The following is a 20,594-nucleotide window of genomic DNA, read 5'->3' on the forward strand; positions in this document are numbered from 1 at the left end:
TATGGTTTTGAGTTTGTGAATTAATGTCTTGAAACACTTCTAACAGATTGATTTAGTTCTTAATGTTTCTCTTTGTCTCTCTCTGTACACAGATATATGTGTCTCTATCACCTCTGGACTGCACATTTGGACTAAAAAGCCCAGAGGGTAAATGAGAGACAGGCAGCCAGGTAGCTAAAGATTAAGTAAAGGTCATCCTTTCATAAGGAAACAAACTACAACAAAAAATTTGCTTAACCATACAAATTTAATTAGCAAATAAAAAAACATTTCATAAAATAAAATGGCTCCAGCGATGGATATTACAAGCATTTTCTTTTTGTTATTTATGGCAAAAGTACTTATTTTCAGGCAGTATAGTTTCTAAGTGATATATTGCCATTTTTAAAATTTTAACTCAATGCATATTTCAATGCCTACAATGACATTCACTGAGTCAAGTCCTGCTCCAAGATTTACTACACAGGATAATAATTGTTAAGCAAACTGCCCAATGCCCAACATAAAATGCACATTCGACAAACTGTCTCATTTCCCTTTCCTTTTCTATGACCTATTGCAATTGTCACTCAGTGAAAAGGGGCCTGTATATGTAAAAAAAAAAAAAAAAAAAAGACTAACATTCACACATTGTAATTTCCAACACAAGCTTTTAGAAAAAGACACTAAAAAATCTATTAAAGAATGTTTATAAAAATCATTACATCATACGATATATCTGATCATAGAAAAAAATGCAAGTGTATCTTTCAACAATTAACTTTATATGAATGTTTAATGAGGACATAATTATCAGTTGGGCTTCAAATATTACTTGGGATGAAATGTCATACTATAGATCTGGCTACGTTTTTCCAGAAATGTTTTTAAATAGCAGAAAAGTAAACTTTTTATCATGTTCAAAATGTATATGGGCCTTAATACCAATAACCATAGAAGCTATGAGAATCACAATACAATTTTAATAACATAACTTTTAATCACACAATGTAGAATTATAAGTGTTTCATTAGCATAATTTATTGTAATGTTTACTTAAATACCATAGACTTGAAGTCAATTAGATTCACAATTCTTTTCCTCCTGCACATAATCTTTCGTACTTGCCTTCATTACTTATTCAAAGTGTTGCCACTTCCCAAATATCAGGCACATTCATATTCATACACTACATACAAAATGCATTCTAAACTCAAGTAATACTTTTGAATTTATAATTTCAATACAAAGATTAATACACACTTCTGTAAAATATTTCATATTGAGGAATATTATCAATCAATCACTTAGTTATATAGAATTTTCTTAATAAAAAATATTGCCATGGAAGAATTTGAAAGAAATTTTATGTGTACTATGTATTTTTTTAGGTTATGAGTATTATAAATACTCGTAAGATTGACAGATAAAGATGTGCATTGTTAAGCAGCATGCTCTGAGGTCTTTCTTTAAAACATTACAGATCAAGGAGGAACTCAAGGTAAAAAACACATAATTAAAGACTTAGAAAACATGCTACAATTTGGTTTATATGAGAACTCATAGGAGGGATATTCACGCATCTAATGAAAGAATGCCTATATTCACTTTGAAGAGTCAGCAAATTGCTCATTTTTGAACTTAACAACACTTGAAGTTATAGCCTTAGGTAGCCTTAAGGTTTTACATATTATTTTTCACAAATGCAAAGCTTAAATTATCATTCCCAGAGGATATGCAGGGATGCAGAAAAGCAAAGAGGAAAATTAAAACAATGCATCTAGTTGCTTGCTTCTTGGGGACAGTGCCCTTAAATACGCAAGATTTATCAAGTTATTATTGTTTTCAGACAATATGCTAAGGGAATTACTTATTCTTTCATTGACTCAATCCTATTAAAGTAGAAGTAGTATTAGTTCAAGTTTTACATGCATCCCACAGTGGTCAAAAAACCTTTGCAAATCATAATGCTAGCAGTCAAGCTTTTGACAGTAGACCTTCTCTTACAGTGTGAGAAAAACCATAAAACCTGGCAAAGTGAGCCTGGGGGTCATTTGATGGAAAGTAAGGCACACAAGATCACTTAGCTATTCTCACACTACCTGTTACCATGTCACTGAAGAAACTGGTTAGAAAATCATTGTTCTGGAGACACAAGTTGCTCACAAGATTCCATTATCAAATGGTGAGCCCCAGCTGCGGATATCAGAGTGTCCCAACACTGTGAAAGCAAATTATGTGATTATGTACATAATTATTTTAAGGTTTCAAGGTATTCATGACATAGTACCACAGATTGTTGAAGTATGTTGACTTCATTATATTAAACAACACTCACGTTAGTACTACACCACTAGCAAAATAACTTAAACTGTGTCAAATATCTGTTAAAGTAAATTGCTTTTCATGAAATCAATCAATTATGTATAAAAGTCACTTGCAGCAGAGGAAAACTGTAATTTCAGGGTTGAGAGATATAGTTGCTCAGTGACCAAATACTTGGCTAACATGCATGAGGAGCTGGGATTGATCCTCAGCACTGCAATAAAGAAAAAATAGTCGTGTGTGTGTATAATTCTATGTTTGAAGGAATCCCTACAACTTCAATTCTCAGATTTAAAGAAAGTTGAATCTAAAAGTATTCAATAACTTCAGGTATATTTCTTAAAAACTAATTTTAATAAATTAACGTAACTTTTTAATATTTTTTAGTTATAGATGGACACAATATCTTTATTTTATTATTTATTTTTATATGGTGTTGAGGGTCCAACGCCTCACACATCCAAGGCAAGTGCTCTACCACTGAGGTATAACCCCAGCCCTCATGCAACTTCTTAATGTAAAAGATATACCTCATTCTTGAGCTAAATTACAGGGTAAACATTTCCATTTTTAAAAAATCTTTATTAAAGAGTGCTTTAAGAAAAAACTTAACTACTAACATTTTCTTGTGATCCATTGTAGCTCACTTATATGAATATAACTGCTTAAATTTAGCACCATTTTTATATATAAAATTGATATGCTATAGTTATTAAAAATGCTTTTTCTCTACAATCTATCCTTCATGTCTTTGTATAGTACAAACAGAAAAAAAAATTATTACAAATGTGCACATATGCTCAATGAAGTCTCGGGGTTTTTCCTTTCTTTTTAAAATGGAGATGCTTCAAAGGTAGAGAAAACCCTGAGTTTGGTTAAGTAATTGAAGTAAACATAAGAGAGAGTCACTAGTATATTTTTACAAAGTCCCAGTATGGGTGTAATAGTCCCCAGGACAATAATTAAACTAAGTCTCACAAAAACAAAGGGTAAATCCTGTAGTAGGATGCCCAAGGAATTCAGAAGAGGGTTCTTGGGAGTGAATATTATTCGAAGAAGAGAAATGAAACTGAATATGTAGACTGGGTACAGCCAGCCCGACTTGTACACAGCCGAGTGACCAGCAACACGCAACATTTCCACGGTGTCTGACCACAGCAGAAAGCTCCACAGGAATACCTCTGCCCGGACATCTCTGCGGGACATTGTTCTCAGGATTCCAGAGTCAAAGGAGGGCTCCTGGGGTCCCACTAAGACGGGAACATGCCTTTGAGTCACTGCTCCTAGTGGCCGCGACACTTGGATGGGGTTGGCTCTCTGGGGAGACGCAGGGCTGACTTCATTTTGTCTCACTTGCTCCGTCACAGTTTTTATTTGTTGCAAAGAGGTTGTGTGGATGTGCCCATCTTCATTGCCTGCAATCAATGGATTTATTTACATTTTAATTTAAAATTTTAATATAAACTGTATTAAAATTTAAAAATCCCAAATTTGCCCAGCATGGTGGTGCGTGTATATGATCCAAATGAGCCTGAGGCAGGAGGATCACAAGTTCATGGCCATCTCAGCAATTTAGTAAGACCTTGTCTTGAAATAAGAGTGGTAAAGAACCCCTGAGTTCAATCCCTGGTACCAACAACAACAACAACGATAATCTAAAAATTCAAGTTAAAAGAAAATTGTTAGTGGTTTCCTTATTTGAAGCCTATTTTTTTCACACAGAATATAAAAATGTGCTGCATGCTGAAAAAAATACAGAGGTTGAGAAGGTTCTTAGTGTCTGAGTGTCTTTCTGGTTATGAATCCTAAGTACTTTTTTGAATTGATTTTATTTTTTAAATACACAACAGCAGAATGCATTACAATTCTTATTACACAATTAGAGCACAATTTTTCGTATCTCTGTATATAAAATATATTCACACCTATTTGTGTCTTCAAACATGTACTTTGGATAATGATGTCCATCACATCACATTCCACCATCATTGCTAACCCCCTGCCCCCTCCCTTCCCCCCCCACCCCTCTGCCCTATCTAGAGTTCCTCTATTCCTCCCATGCTCCCCCTCCCCTCCCCATATGTGTCAGTCACCATATATCAGAGAAAACATTTGGCATTTGGGGGTCAGCTAACTTAGCATTATTTTCTCCAACGCCTCTCCTCAGTCTAAGTCATTTTTACCATTTTATTGTAACAGCCATTATTTTTACTGAGTTAAATGCTTTTATGCACTATTTAGTCCTCAGGACAAAATAAGAGTATCTCATTTTACAAATTGGAAACTGAGGCCCAGGAGGTTAAATCCATACACAGTTAGTATGCACAGAGTTGGAATCCACACCCAGATTTCTTTGACTCTAATTGACAACTCTTAACCTTAAAGCTGCTATTACCAGTCTAAAAGCATTACAAAATATATGAGTATCAAAAAATCAAATTAAAAGTTCACCAGTCCAACTTTACCATTTTGTAAGATAAACAGACTGACGAGAGTCACTTCACCCCCATTCTGTAGGTGGGGAGTTTAACAGTAAGAGGGAATCTGTATAATCACTAGAGAATCAGAGTAAAGTGTGGAGGTTGGAGATTATGAAGGGACCCTCAAATCTCAAGACCCACACCAGATGTTGATGGCACTGTCCATTTTTGCTTCTGTCTTTGATGCGGGGGACTAAACTCAGGGTTGTATGCATGCTAGGCAAGTGCTCTACCACTGAACTACATCTCCAGCCCAATGGCACTGATTTCATACATGAAAGGTATAGCACATTCTTTTTCAAACACTTATCTCCTTAAGCATTATTTTTGTTGCTAGGAATTCGCCAGGCCTTGATAAAGTTTACGCAGTGAACATACTCAGCTGCCAAGTTACCTGATAAGACCGAATTTAAAGGGAGTCATTAGATTGAATAGCTCTAAAGGTCAAAGAGACAAAAATCAATAAAAATTTGTTTTGAACAGCACTGAGCTGAAAACAAGAACATTTTAAAATAAATTATGATTAAGGAGTAATAAAATGCTTGGTGATGACAGGAGTGTTTTGTTAAAGGACACAATAAAATTTGTTGTCATAAAACTAACTATTTTTAAATTTTAAGATTGAATTGAGTATTTTTATTAACTAAAAAGATTATCTAAATTCTTAATGAAACATTAGTTCTGGTGTGAATTATTCATAAGTAAATAGTAGGACCCATGATTCTTTGAAACCTCTTTACAAACCTCAGAAGTCACAGTGGCTTCAGTGGGTATCATCTTAACAAACAATACTCAAGTCAGAGGTAAAATAATACATATTATTATTATTTATTCATGAAATTATCTCTTTTTAAACTTAGAAGGTCACTTGCCCTTCTCATTTAATTTTTTAAAAAATCAATAGAGAAAGAATGGTTCTTAATAGAAAACAGTAGAATAGCCGAAGAGGTTCAGGGGAGTGAAAGTGGAGGTACTGGGTGTGACACCCTGCATAAATATGTCACAGTGAATCCCACTACTATGTATAATGCAGCAATTTAAAAATACACAAATTTCTTGGCATACGTCATGCTGTGGAGAACTCTCCTTCACCTTCCTTAGTAGAAAAAGTTCTTTGAATGAAAATCTAAATCCCTTTGTGAACATGAAGAGCCATAGTGTATGATTTGGACTTTTGAAAGATGATTGCAAATTCAGCATTGTTTCAAGGCCAGGAAGTGGCTGGTCATTTAAGAAGTGAAACATTAACATTTTCTAAACAGTCAGTGAGATTAATAACAGCTGAGAGTAAGAGCTATGGGTATGAACAATGAGTTCCACGCTGGAGTTCATTTTTGATGAGATATTAGACTCTAATCCATGTGTATTTTGTCCTCTTTTCAATTTAATATGGATTAGTTCAGATTTTGAGGTACAGGGACTCTGTCAGGTTTTGTTTTTTTGTTTTTCCCAGCAAAAAGGTCCAGGAACTATTAACTGGAAATTTCTGTTGCCTTCCCAGCAGGGCAAAGGTGAGTTAAAAAGCCAAGAAATCTTTTTGTCACTGGTTTGGATCAGCAAACATATCTCTAAGCATTTGTATACACAATATTATGTAAACATTTGTATGCTCAATATTATTCCCTTTGGCTCTGTGATTAGGTTCCTCTTCAAATTAATACTTTATAAACTTCCACTTAGAGCTGAGATTCTTTTTCCTGTTGTTAGTTTGTTACTTGTTCTATTTTAGTTAGTGTGTGTGTGTGTATGCATCCCTAAAAGATATAGGCATGAAGAGAGCAATCCACTCATATACTAAGAGATCACAGTGACTGTAACAAGTAAATATAGTAGCTACTCTGCATAGCTCTCCATATCTAATGTCAGTTGCTGAAATTACTTTTTAGCTTCACTGCAAACTAAATAATTGAGACAGTGTTATCTGGTAAGCAGACAAATGTGGAAGTAGCTCACTCCTATCTATTTGACTTTACTACTATTTCTATTGCTTTAGTTCTACTTCTAACTTGTTCCCTAAAAGTCTATGATAGTTTAGGAGGAATGAATACAACACAACCTGACAAACCGGTAGTGAGGCATTTTCTATGTGACTATGTATTCCTCCTACAAAGACAACAGGAACACATGAGTTACCTCAATCAAGAGGGAAGAAAAGAAAGAGGAGTCACAAATCAGGACTGAAGCTGATATTGCAATGTGCTAGTTGGACTGCCAGCTGCCTGGGTGTTCAAGTGCTGCATGGAGCCTAAACTGGACATCAGCCAAAGAGATGGCAAATAGTATGGAGACAGTCTGCTCCTCCTGCCTATGAGTCTCCTTTGCTCATACCAATAAATACAAAATAATAAATGGTGACAGGTCTTTGAAAGGAAAATAGAGTCATCCCTCAGTTCTGGTTCCTAAACACCCATGGGAACCAAAATCTATGGATGCTCAAGACTCACCCTCCTGCCCCCCCCCGCCCCCACCCCTGCCATGTACCACCTTCTTCCCCCCCCCACCCCCCCGCAATACTTTTGGTTCATGGCTGGTTGAATCCTCAGATGCAGAAACTATGGATACGAAGAAGTGACTGGAACTTCTGAAATGAGAGACTATCTCAGGGGATTCAAATTGGCCTATGGAGCCAAGGGAGGCTCATCTGAGCAGCGACGACTAAGCAGAGACAGGAAGAATAAATAGGGATTAATTAGGGGACAAGTGCAAAAAGAACTTTCCAGGTGGTAGGAACAGCATGTGTAAAGATTCTTCCAGTAGCATGAGATGAGGGGAGAGTTCAGGGAGGGGTTAGGGAAGCAGGAAAGGCAGAGGAAAAGGAGAGGGGTCAATATTTATGAAGTGCTTTCTTCATACTGATCAGTATTCTAAGCTTTTTATGTGCATTAACTCACTTACAAAAATCCTAAGATGTAGATGCTATTATATTCCCATTTTCAAGATGAGTAAATTGAGGCAAAGAGAGACTAAGGACTATTCCCGAGGTCACACAGCAGGCTAGCAGAAAAACCAGAATTTGGATCCCAAACCTTAACCACTATACCACATTGTCTGTGGCAGAGACTGATTAGATACATCCTTAAGGGCCAGGAGGAAAGTTTTGGTCTTTATTCCAAGTAGAAAGCCTTTGAAAATATCTGGGCAATAGACAGACTCACTTAGAGGAGACGGAAGTCAAAAAAGGACCGTGAGGTCAGCATAAAGGCAGCTGACATATAATAAGATTCTGACTCATTTCTCAGCAACTAGAAGACAAAGAATTACTCGGAAACCAAGTATGGCCAGTCTTGATTAATAGTCTCCAGATTCGTTTTTTCCTTCAGCAGAAAATGTTCTAATTAAGAAATCTAACTGAGTGATTCAGTCATAACACTGAAAAGAAAATCTAGAGAAGAAAATTAATAGTTCTATTAAAATAATTTTTTTAAAAAAACAAGCATGCACAGAAGTTTTAGTCAATGCTCTCAGAGAATGAGAACAGGAAGGATAAAGGCAACAAATTAGAGTACATACAAAGGAAAATTATAAATATTGTTACTTTGACACCATACACTCATTGAGGGAGGAAGGCAAGTAATATCATGAAGTAATAAATGCAGAAATGTGGTACCTATCTAATAGGGGTGGCCACACTGAGGAGAAAGTCAATTTGCACTGAGATCAGTGACCCAAAGCATAAAAGCCTGGCCCAATAGCAATCCCCCTACAGTCAACAGGTTGAAGGACTTTAGAGGCCTGCACAGGGCCCACCACTCCAATCGCCCTGCTCTGCCTCAGATTGCTACTGCTCTGGCCCCAGTCCTAGAGAGAGCCCTTTAAGCAAGTCCATATGGACTGATTCCACGAACAAGCCCTGGAAGCCATCAGGAGAAGCTGGCAGCACAGCCTTGGGAACCTGCATAGCTCATGGTAAGAGAAGATGTAACGTGGCATGGAGCCCAGCAGAGCATGCCAGGGTGATGTGGCACTTGCATAGCCCAGCAGGATTCAGGCAGACAGACAGATGGTACCAGCAGCAGCAGCAATGGTTCAAAGCATTTCAGAAGACTCTCAGGCAGCAGTCATCCCAGAGGTCACCAGGCAGGCAAGAAAAGGGCAGATGTGTGATTCCGAGAAGACTGTCTTTGAGTTCATAGGAAAAGACTTTATCACCACCCCCGACAATAACCCATGCACACGCTCAGAAATAGGGGGACTTGGCACCCTAAGATAACAGTGGAAGCAGAGCAGGAGAAAACAGTGTTCCTAGAGAAAGGACCCCACTATTAATATACATACAATGTGAACAAAGAATGACCAAGGACATCTGCACCTTAGGCCAGGAATTAACTCTTCAAAATCCAAGACCAGAAAATTTAGATATTGAAAAATCATTGACCTTTCATTTCAAACTGAGGTTACTAATGACATGGAAAAATCAAATTTGAGCATTCAAAAGAAATGCATATTGAACTTTTATGTTCCCCTTTTCCTATCAGTCTCGGGAAAATTTACTTGGACAATATTCTGCCACCCTCACATGTTTCATTGGACATACTAAAATTGCACACATTTCTTTTTTGCCTGTTTAGGAGAAAATGAACAATATAATAACAAATTGTTAAAATTATGCATAGCTCTCCCAATCGGATGGAGCCTTCACTCAAGAAAAATTTTGATGGCCTCTGATGTCCCATGTCTGTTGGCTCAGGGCTTACTCCATGAGAGGTTTTGGCCCAACCCCCATGGATCTAATCCTGACAGCTGGTACTTCATTAGAAGGTATAAATCAGAAATTCTATCCTCCTCTTGCCCTCGCCTAGTAAATGACCACTTATTTCTTGAGAAGAAAAGCTCCTGGAACTGACACACTTTCCTGAAACTTCCTTCTTCTACATAGCTCCGGGAGGGCGAGGAAGGAAATACCCTCCCTTCTTGGCATGGCCCTGAACACAGTGTTCCTCACTGTCATCCCTGGACACATTGCAAAACACTGTGTTATGGAAATCCAGCTCACTCTGGACTCATACTGTATAATAAGCTATTTCTTAAAAAGAAACAAAGAGGAACTCAAAATGCCATTCATTTTATTCAGAAAAAGCTCCCCACCCCCTGCCATTCCTGCCCCCACCCCCACTTTCAACCTTTGTGACATCTCTTGCATTCTAACCAGTTAAGGTGTGATCTATTATATTTCAAGAAAATCTGGAAAGTGAGTTCCTTTAGGAATTTAGATTTGGCCTCTCGACTTTTACCTTGATATTAGTCACAGCTCCTAATACTTTTTATAATTGAAGATTCTTATCAGAGTGGGCATCAGGATTGTTATGGAGCTTTAAAAGTTTACAGATGGTAGGTTCTCCTCTTCCTATCTGTAGACAGAGTTCATGTGTGTGTATCATGCTGCTGGGCACCCACAATTAAGAGCCCCTGCATATGTGTTAACAGATGGCCCCGACTCCTCAGAAATAACTTCAAATTTTGATAAAATCATCACTGCCATTCATTTTTTAAAATTGTGCTTGGGGGCTGGATAAAAAGCATGTTTAGCATGTGTGAGGCCCTGGGCTTGATCCCCAGCATCATTTAAAAAATATATGGAAAAGCAAATTGTTTTTGTTTTTTGTATTTTACTTAGAGACAAGGTGCCACTGAGCTGCTTAGCACCTTGCTTTTCCTGAGGCTGGCTTTGAACTCTAGATCCTCCTGCCTCAGCCTCTTGACCACTGAGATTACAGGTGCGTTCCACCATGCCAGGCTAACAAATTGTTTTGACAAGTCAATATCAAGAAGAAATAATACAGGAAGGAACAGTTCCTTTTCCTGCTCTACAAACTCCTAAACCTGGATCCGTTTTATAGTTCTACCTTTTCTACAATCAATGCCCAGATTTCTACCTATCACCGAAAAAAAAAAACCCACATAATCTTGACTGGTGGCAGAACACACTCCCTGTTTCACTCCTTATTGTAACCTCAGCCTGGCTCATTTACCCCTCTCCCTGGCCCTGGCCCACTTCACTCCCACCCTGTAGCAATCGTTCCAGAGCTTCTACATTCTGTTAGTCTCCCTATCACTCATCTCCACTGTTCTCAGCAGAAAATGTGCTTCCTGTTTCACAAAAAAAAAAAAAAAGAAAAGAAAAGAAAAACAGGGCATCATTAGTTGTAATTTCCCTCTGCCTGCTTTCTTTTCATTCTTCCTTGTTACTTTCATGATTGTAAACCCCTTGGAGAGTTTTAAAAATTCCTAGTGCCTGGCTTTCATTCCAGGATGCAAATATATGAGGATGCACCTTGGTGTCAAAACATTTTAAAGCTCCATAGTTGATTCTAATATATAGCCAAGGATGAAAAACACTGCCCTGCCCTTAATTAGAGATTAAAAAATTAGAATCATTTAATGAGATTTTCTTGTTGAAAATCTGTACATGCCTAATTCCCATCCCCAACGGTTCAGAATTAGTTGATATGAATGGTTATACTTTGCATTTATGTTTGTAAAGCACACTATTGTTTGTTTGTTTGAAACATTGTAGCTATTGGGAAAAATGGATAAAAATTAGCCAGATGCAGTGGCACACTGTAATCCCAGCAGCTCAGGAGGCTGAGGCAGGAGGATCGCAAGTTCAAATCCAGCCTCAGCAAAAGCAAGGCGCTAAACAACTCAGTGAGACCCTGTCTCTAAATAACATACAAAATAGGGTTGGAGATGTAGCTCAGTGGCTGAGTGGCTCTGAGTTCAATTCCTGGTACTAAAAAGAAATAAGATAGATAGAAGCATAAATAAAAACAGTTTGCCAGATCACGTAAGTTAATATATTGATTATTGTTATGGTTTGGATGTGAGGTGTCTCCCAAAAGCTCAGATATGAGACAATGCAAGAAAGTTCAGAGGAGAAATGATTGGGATGTGAGAGTCTTAACCCAATCAGTGAATTAATCCCCTGATAGGAATTAGCTGGTAACTGAAGTGGTAAATTGTGGCTAGAGGAAGTGGGAATTGGGGGCGTGACTTTGGGGTATATATTTGTATCTGGCAAGTGGAGCCTCTCTCTTTGCTTTCTGATCATCATGTGAGCTACTTTCCTCCACCACACTCTTCCACCATGATGCTCTGATTAACCTTGACCCCCGAGGAATGGAGCTTGCTGTGTATGGATTGAGGCTTCTGAAACTGTGAGCCCTTCAATAAACTTTTCCTCCCCTAAAATTGTGCTGGTTGGGTCTTTCGGTCACAGTGATGAAAAAGCTGACCAAAACAATTAACATGTTTAATTTATTGGCAATTTTACGTTAACCAATTTGCACTCCATAGAGAATTCAACTTTTCTTCATTAAACATTTAAATATAACTTTTTGAAAAAATAACTGATAAATAATTTACACTTTCAGTAAAAATAAAAAAGACTTTTTAAGCATAATACCAAAGACTGAACCAATAAAGAATGATAGCTTAAACTATGCCAAGAGTAAAAATCTTTTTTTTTAAAGAGAGAGTGAGAGAGAATTTTAATATTTATTTTTTAGTTATTGGAAGACACAACATCTTTGTTTGTATGTGGTGCTGAGGATCGAACCCAGGCCGCAGGCACGCCAGGCGAGCGCGCTACCGCTTGAGCCGCATCCCCAACCCAAGAGAGTAAAAATCTTGGCATCAAAAACATCATAGTAGGGGCTGGGGATATAGCTCAGTTGGTAGAGTGTTTGCCTTACATGCAAATAGGCCCTGGGTTCAATACCCAGCACCACAAAAAATAAATAAATAAATAAATCATAGTAAAACCGAAAGGCAAATGATAACTCTGAAATACGTGCTACATATATGACAGACAAAACTTCCTTAACATTTATAGAACGCGTGAATCATTAGTTCAAAAAAATGGATATACCATCAGAAAAACATATCAAGGAAATAAATACATTATTTTTCTTTAAATTTAAAGTGCAAAAAAAGAAACCTATGAGAAAATGTCAAACATGTCTTCTACTTTATAAAAGCAAACTATGAAGGTAATAAGATACTATTTGCCTGTGAAATTGGCAAAGATAAAATGGAATAAGTTACAAGGTTGAATAGAAGCAGGTGTTTCCTTACACTGCCATTTAGAAGGTAAATTAGAACATTTTTTTTTTTAGAGAAAGCAATTTGATTACTGACATAAAAAGCCTTAAAATCTTATGTGGTCATTGAGCCAGAAATTCTGCATCTAAGCATTTGACCTACGGAAAGAATCATCTGTGCTACTGAGGTCCCTGTAGCACTTGGCTTAAGTCTTTGGGTATTAAAGAGACTGCACAGAAGGAACTGGACTCGGGCCCCTGTGAGCAGATTTATTTGAAAACTTTACCCTGCCAACACCATACCTGGCACCTCTCACTGATGTGACAGTGGAAACCACCTCCTTTGCAAGTGCTGAGGTTTTCCAATCAAATAGCCTGTTGACTTCATCTCCAGCAAATCACTTCTGACTCGGCAGTGAGCTCTAATGTAGCCAAATCACTCTTACCACACGGTACTGTTTGTAGGATCCCCTTATGGGCCCCTTCTATATCTCTCCACATGTGCAGCCAGTTCATAATAGTCACTTTCTTCGGGCAGCATTGTTGCCAAGAAGTCTGGGCATGAGCAGATGCTCCAGGTCTTTTGAGGACACTCTGCAGTCATCATCCTGATATCATTCGGCTCTTATCCAGTAGCAGTTAACTCTCTCCATCCCCAGCTTCTTTTTGGCCGGTTACCTCACTGAGTGATTTCTGGCTCCCAGATAACCTATGCCTTATAATACATGAGTGTGCTCTACCATAACTTGTCTCCCCTCCCCAACTCAAACACACATGGCCTCATTCATTCTAACCATACCTTGTCCTTTGGCAGTGGCAGTGCTTATAACAGTAAAACCCAGAGCAAATATAAGTGTCCAACAACAGAGGATTAGCTAAATATATTATGGTTCACTAACATGATGGAATACTATTTGACCAATAAAAATGATGCAGGGGGTGATTATGTAATAACAAGAATAACACCTACCTACATATTATAAAGAAAAAAAAGTTACAAAATCCATTAACTGAACACTATACAATAAGATGCTCTTAATTATAAATCTCTAGATTATGGGATTATGGTCAACTTCCCTTTTTTATTTCTATGAAAATGGATATGTATCCTTTTGAAAAAATACGACACTAAAATCAAGACAATGTGAAATGGCATATTAAAAAACTTATGTGCTTTTCATAAATGTTGTGCCTCAGAGGTTGTAGAGTCCACCATGATGGGCCTACTTTACCAGCAAAGCTGAATTTTCCCAGAGCACTGTGCAAAGTCACAATTCCCAGAGAACTAGACCTAGAGAGGAAAAGAGTTGACCACTACTCTAGAAATGAGTACAGCAGTTCTAAATGAAGGCCTTAGAGTATTGGTTTTAAAATATTTAGCATTTGTATTTCAGGTGAAATCTTACTTATCATTCCTAATCTGGTTGAAGTAGAAATTGGATCCTCTAGACACCCCAATTCAACCTCTCCCACTTCCACTATTACCTTCTACCCAGGTTTTCATAGCAGCTCCCGAAAGCAGCCTCATAGGTTTCCAAATGACAACTTGATAAGCAAGTAGCAATTTATTTTAAGAAAGTCATTTCCACTGTGGCAACAGTTTTGTTGATTCAGGGTGTGAAATCCAGCTGAAGTTATTTGTACTTCCCAAACACACCCTTTCACCTATATGTACACCTGAGTTCCTTGAGGTGTAACCGTCCTCTGATGTCAAAAACTTTCTTCACCGTGTTCATCTACAACTCCTACAAACCCCAGATCCCTACTGTTGTCCTTTCTGACCTCTAACACTGTAGAGAAAAATTAAGCGTTTCTTCCCCTATAGCCCCATAGTAGTTTAACTATATCTTCTCTTATACCATTTTGTAATGTGGTGTCCAAGCTGGACTATGAATACTGTTTAAGGAAGTCCCACAGGTAGGATTGAAAACTCCTAGCCATGGACATACCTTCATGATGGATCTGTTTGTATCTGCTGGTTTATAGGGGGGTTGAGGAATCTAGGTAGTGGCAGGGGAGAAGAATCAAATAATGACCATGATTACAGGTTCAGACAATATAGGGAATCCTCGTGTAAGGAGAAAGTATGAGTCCCCCATGGAGCCGGGGGGCGGGGGGGGGATACCTCATAAAATGGAGTCTGGCTCAATAGGACAGCGGCAGTTCCCAGTGGAAAAGAAGGGCCATTATTTGAAATCGACAGGCAAACTGTTGATACATGTACATTCTGGGGATAAAAGACTGTGTTTCCAAACAAAAGAAGTCTCTAAACATCTCCAGAAAAATAGAATTCAGTGGATTGAAGTCAATATTCTAACTGGCAGCTTTAATCAGTCTATTAAAGCACCACAGGGCATCAAGTCATATCCCAAAGACAACCACAGGACTAACCATGTTTAGGGCAGGGACCAGCAGGCATGGTGGGAAGCAGCACACGGGACTCTGTGCCCCAGAGGGGCAGCTAATAGTAAAGCAGGAGCAACTGGATGTCCAATAGCCTGAACCAACACATGAGAACAGAAGAGACCCACCACGGATCTGGTTTTAAATTAGGAACGGGAACAAGATGGGAGAGGAAGAGGAGGTGCAGGTCCTGTCTTTAAAAGGTTGGAACTCAGCTAGCAAACTTGAGATGGAAATATTAAGGTGCACACATTTGTATCCACAGACCAGTAAGGGGGGAACAGTCAAACTATAATTTTATTCTTGTCATCTGTTTATATCACTTGGGATTGATATTATTCAGGCCTATGTATATCTGTGATATTATCACAGACACAAAAGGATGTGTTCAGAAACTGTGACACGGCAATCAATTGATATAGAGGTATTTCCAATGGTAATATTGGTGTTTCAAATGGGAAACTTTCTATTCCATATTTCATACATAAAATAATGTAAAGAATAATTTTATTTAAGACTTGGAAAAAGAAAAGATACACAAAGATCAAAATTTTGTAGCTTTGAATTAAGTTAGTAAGGAGGATATAAATGTTCATAAATCCAAGCATTTTAGTCTACCTTAGTTTGATATAGTATAAAGTCCAGACTTCCACAAACTAATTGATATGTATGTATTTCAAATTATCTAAATAGAGCACAGAACGTTCTTACTTTTCCCAAATTGTCTAAACCTTATTCACCATCCATTCACACCCCATTTCTTTGATTCTGAAGTCCTACATGGAATAATACTATATTTAGAGTATACTTGCTTAGGTTCCAATCTATGTATTAAGTTTTGTATCTTTTTTGTTGTTGTTGTTGGATCATTTTATTTCTAATTCTGCTCTCTCAAAATCCAATATCCACAGGTTTGCCATGGTGATTATTCCAAATGCATTGTGATCATGAGATACTAATTATACATGATATCATTTAGCTTTCAGTTGCAAAAATTAGCCCTGTTTTTACCTATGTTTAAAAGATACTGTAAAGTGGACTTGATATCTACAGAATATTGTAAAAAAACAATAGATAAATATATATTTTCAGCTGCCCATAAAACTTTTTCCCAAGTACATTATATTTTAGGCCACAAGACCAATCCAAACAAATACAAAATTATTGAAATAATCTCTTATATCTTTTTGTTGTTGTTGTTGGGAGTTCAATCCCTGGTACCCACCCAAGATTTATATCTTAATGTTTTTAATTATTAAGTTAAGTCCCAGGGGATAAATGGCAATACCCCATGAATTAAAAATTCACATAATTTATTATAGTAACATGCATGTTAAAATGTGTAGGAGACTGAGTTAAAAGTTTGCATCGAAATGTGTATGTATGTACCCTTAATATTTACAAAGGTATTTTTTAAAATGTTGGTTTTTTTGGTGGAACTATTAAACCATATATAATTAACCCTCTACATTTGGGCAAAAAAGAGCTCAAAAAGAAGCATCTTAAAATAAAAATCAATTGTATAAGATGTTCTGGAGTCTTCTCCAAGACCAACTTCTTTGAAATCCTTTATTTTGATTCCCACAGTCATCCTTACTGCTGGATACAGAGAAAAATCCCCTTTAAAGCTCCAATTCATCACTAACTGAAATAAAATGCCATTAATTTATTCTCCTCACCAAAAATGTGCATTTTAAAAAAGAGAATTTTCACTTCAACAGAAAACACAGTCATCACAGTCTGCTTTCAAAATACATTTGTGGTTTTAAAGAGTCAAGAGATGAATTAAAGGATTTATATATTCCCAAATATCTTCAGTTTAAGACAAATACACTTGGCTCTGGAGAACAGGTGTAATTGAGAGTGGTTTTTCCTCAATGGAGGAGGGAGAGGCTGACTGCCATCTTACTTCCTTGTCACCTGTGTCATTTTAAGTATGACAGCTCATCGTCTCCCACCTAAGAACAAAGTGCAAAATGAGAGGCTCAGAATTCCTGATGGCCTCCAAGTCAGTTTTGCTTTCATTTTGTGATTCAAGAAATACTGAGAGGGTGGTTGGTGGTGCCCAACCCATAAATGATTGACTGGCTCTAGTAGTTACCCTGTCACTCTGAAGCATGCTTCTATAGCTCATTCTATCCATCCCATCAGGAAGTGATCTTACAATATGTGCCGATTTCAAATGCATAACATGACAAAATCTCAGCCAAGCAATAAAATATTATACAAACTATGACATGAAATTAAATGTAAGCTAAAGGAATTTATGACTGAATAAACAACTGAATCACTCTGGAGGAATATGGTGTATCTTGGTTTTATTAGTGCGAGCTTTGATTTTTGTATAATCCACAACTAAAAACACATAATTCTTTAGGACATTACTGTAATAGTCATAATAATTTCCATAGCAAATTAATTCATCTAAACTTAAAGATTTAAGACAGTTCCTAGAAAAAAAAAATAAATCTTTAAGAACTAGATAATTTCCTTGCTAGAATAACCACTAAAGTTTTTAGCATTAAATATTTGGCAAAATTTATTTATTTATCAGTACTACCAAAATGCAAACAAGAAATAACTGACTATGAAAGGAGGTTTAAAAATTGTTTTGTTCAGATATCTTCATTTTCAATCCTTTATCAGTAATGTTAACCCCAAGAAATGGAATCATGGAACATACCATCAGAAAACAGAGTAGCAGAAAGATAAAAGATATATCAAACTTTTAAAAATATTTATATTCAGGAGAATACTTACTCTCTTCACTTCCTCTGAGGGGATATATCCTGATTTTTTCAATAATATCAACCAAGATCAAGGATAACAGAACCAGGGATACTGGGAGATCAGGTAAGGCATCAGGCAATAAATCTGCAGAGCCATTGATGTTCTTTTGAACCTGTTTTTAGAAAATCAATTAGACTCATTCAATGATTGTGCTTTTTTTTTTTTTTTTTGGTTGTAGATAAACACAATACCTTTATTTGATTTATTTATTTTTATGTGGTGCTGAGGATCGAACCCAGTGCCTCACACATGCTAGGCAAGGGCTGTACCACTGAGCCACAACCCCAGCCCTGATTGTTCTTTCTTTATTCAAAATTCTTTTAATACTCTGCTAACAGTGCTAAATTAATTATAAACACATATGATGAAAAATATAAAGTTTGGTTGTAAGCTTCTCAAGTTTTAAACTGCACAAGATTTTGAATCATTTCCAAGAGGGAATAAGGGTTCCCATAAATGGAAGAGTTCTTCACTGTAGATGAAGCTTAGTAAATGTGTGCAAAAATATAATAGCCAGTTCTCAGTAATAGTGGAATGGGCGATCCTTCCAAATCCACTGCTAAACAGAGCTTTTTGGCCTTTTAGATCTTCCAAGGAGGGAGAGCCCAGGTGAACACAACTTGGCTTTCTTCCTTAATCTGCAGAAAAGGTACCTAGAAAAAGCCCTTAGCAAGCATCATATTAATGGTGAAATGTTGAAGGTTTTCCCTCTCAGATGCTACCATAACCATTTCTATACAGCATTGTATTGGAGGCCTTAGCCAGTGTAATTAGAGAAAAAAAATATACAGGTTAAGTACTGAAAATGAAGAAAAATAGTATCATTATTTATGGACTAGATGATTATATATGGAGAAAATTCTTCAGAATGGATGAAATATTTCTAAATACCAATGACAAAGAGTTAAATATGAGACTTTTGAGAAAATGATATCATTCAATGCAAATTCAAATGCTACTTGAATTTTTGTGGAAAATAACAAGCATTCTTAAAATTTATGTGGAAATACAAAGGGAAAGAAATTCCAGAAGAAAAAGAAGATAGGACAATTTGCTCTTCTGGGTATGCAGAACCATTATAAAGCTATAAGAATGAAGACAGTGTGGTGTTTGTTGGCACAGGAATTAAAAAGCAGGCAATGTGACAGATCAGACAGCCTAAAAATCCCAGGTTATGTGTATGTGCATCTTATATCAAAGCTAAGACTACAGAGAAATGTGGGAAGGATGGGCTTTTTACTAGTTGGTGCTTAGTTCATTGGATGTTATTTGGAAAAAATAAAATAAAATTTGGCTCTCAAGTACACAACATATACAAAAATCAGTTCCAGAGGGAATGTCAGTCCAAAAGAGAATGGAAAAGCAACACAGCCTCTAAAATGTAAGATGGTGGAATGTGTTTATGATTTTGAGGTTCAGATTTACAGTACAACAAAATCTTCTCAAATATGTGACCAGAAGCTTTATTCATAAAGAAAATAAACTGATAAATGGTCTGTTTTTGAGTTAGGAACTTCTGTTCTTCAAAAGATATCAGTAAGAGTATGAAGGGAAGTCAAGAGCACAAAACATAACCAACAAGGGCATTGTAATCTATGTAAAAGACACTTTCAAATCAACTCAAGTGTTGGTAAGCATGCATAGCAATAGGAACGCTCATTCTTTGTTAGTGGGTTCTGTACTGTAAAAATCTCTTTGGAAACTAGTTTGGCACTAGTTGTTGACAATTAAACACTTGAATATCTTATGACTCATCAGTTCTACTTCTATGAATTTAACCAAATGAAATATGTCTCATGTGTATAAAAGACTTGTTTAGGATGTGTACAGCGGAATTATTTTTAATAGCCAAAACTGGAAACAACTGAAATGAACATCAAATGTAGAACTGATAAATAACTTGAAATATTGGACTGGGCTTGTCTATGATGCCCAGAACAACTATGTTATGTTTTCATTCATTCATTTATTAACTGTAATATCTTTCTTTCTTTTTTTTTTTTTTTTTTTTGGTACTGGCTAAAGGATTCAGGAGCACTTAACCACTTAGCACATTCCCAGCCCTTTTTTGTATTTTATTTAGAGAGAGGGTCTCACTGAGTTGCTTAGCACCTCACTAAGTTCTGAGGCTGGCTTTGAACTTGCAATCCTTCTGCCTCAGCCTCCTGAGCCGCTGGGATTACAGGCATGTGCCATTGCATGTAGCCAACTGTAATATCTTCATGGAATGAAACAGTGAACAGCAATGAACTACAGCTACATTTAAAAAATGGATGACTCGATTACTATGTATAATTATGACAATTATGATTCTCTAATAAAAATATATTTAAAAAAAGAATGACTTTCACAATCATACTTTTGAATAAAAGAAGACAGTCATGATTTATGTTACATATAAAATCATATATATATGTCACATGATAATATAGACAGATCATATGTCCATTTACATATATAGGACATATAATTTGATTTTCCATTAAAAAAATAATTTAAAAAGAGGCAAACTTATGAGGTAGAAGTTAAGGTAGAAGTTACCTCTGGGGAGGAAGGAAAGGTCCTCATTGAGAGGAGC

At 36.7% G+C, this 20,594-nt stretch overlaps 1 protein-coding gene across 1 annotated transcript in view; it reads right to left on the reverse strand.

The window, feature by feature from the left end:
- Positions 1 to 942: 942 nt before the first annotated feature.
- The window catches only part of Tmem236 (transmembrane protein 236), a 45,987-nt gene continuing 26,335 nt past the window's right edge, over positions 943 to 20,594 (reverse strand). The window contains exons 3-4 of the mRNA XM_046423033.2: positions 17,987 to 18,128; positions 943 to 3,719 (exon numbers count right to left, since the gene is read on the reverse strand). Of these exons, the coding sequence (XP_046278989.1) occupies positions 3,136 to 3,719; positions 17,987 to 18,128 (726 nt within the window). The 3' untranslated portion in view covers positions 943 to 3,135. The remainder of the gene's footprint in view (positions 3,720 to 17,986; positions 18,129 to 20,594) is intronic.

The sequence above is a fragment of the Marmota monax genome, unplaced genomic scaffold, assembly GCF_021218885.2.
Source record: "Marmota monax isolate L192 unplaced genomic scaffold, Marmota_monax_Labrador192_F-V1.1 WCK01_AAM20220418_F8-fsc00098, whole genome shotgun sequence".
Lineage (NCBI taxonomy): Eukaryota > Metazoa > Chordata > Mammalia > Rodentia > Sciuridae > Marmota > Marmota monax.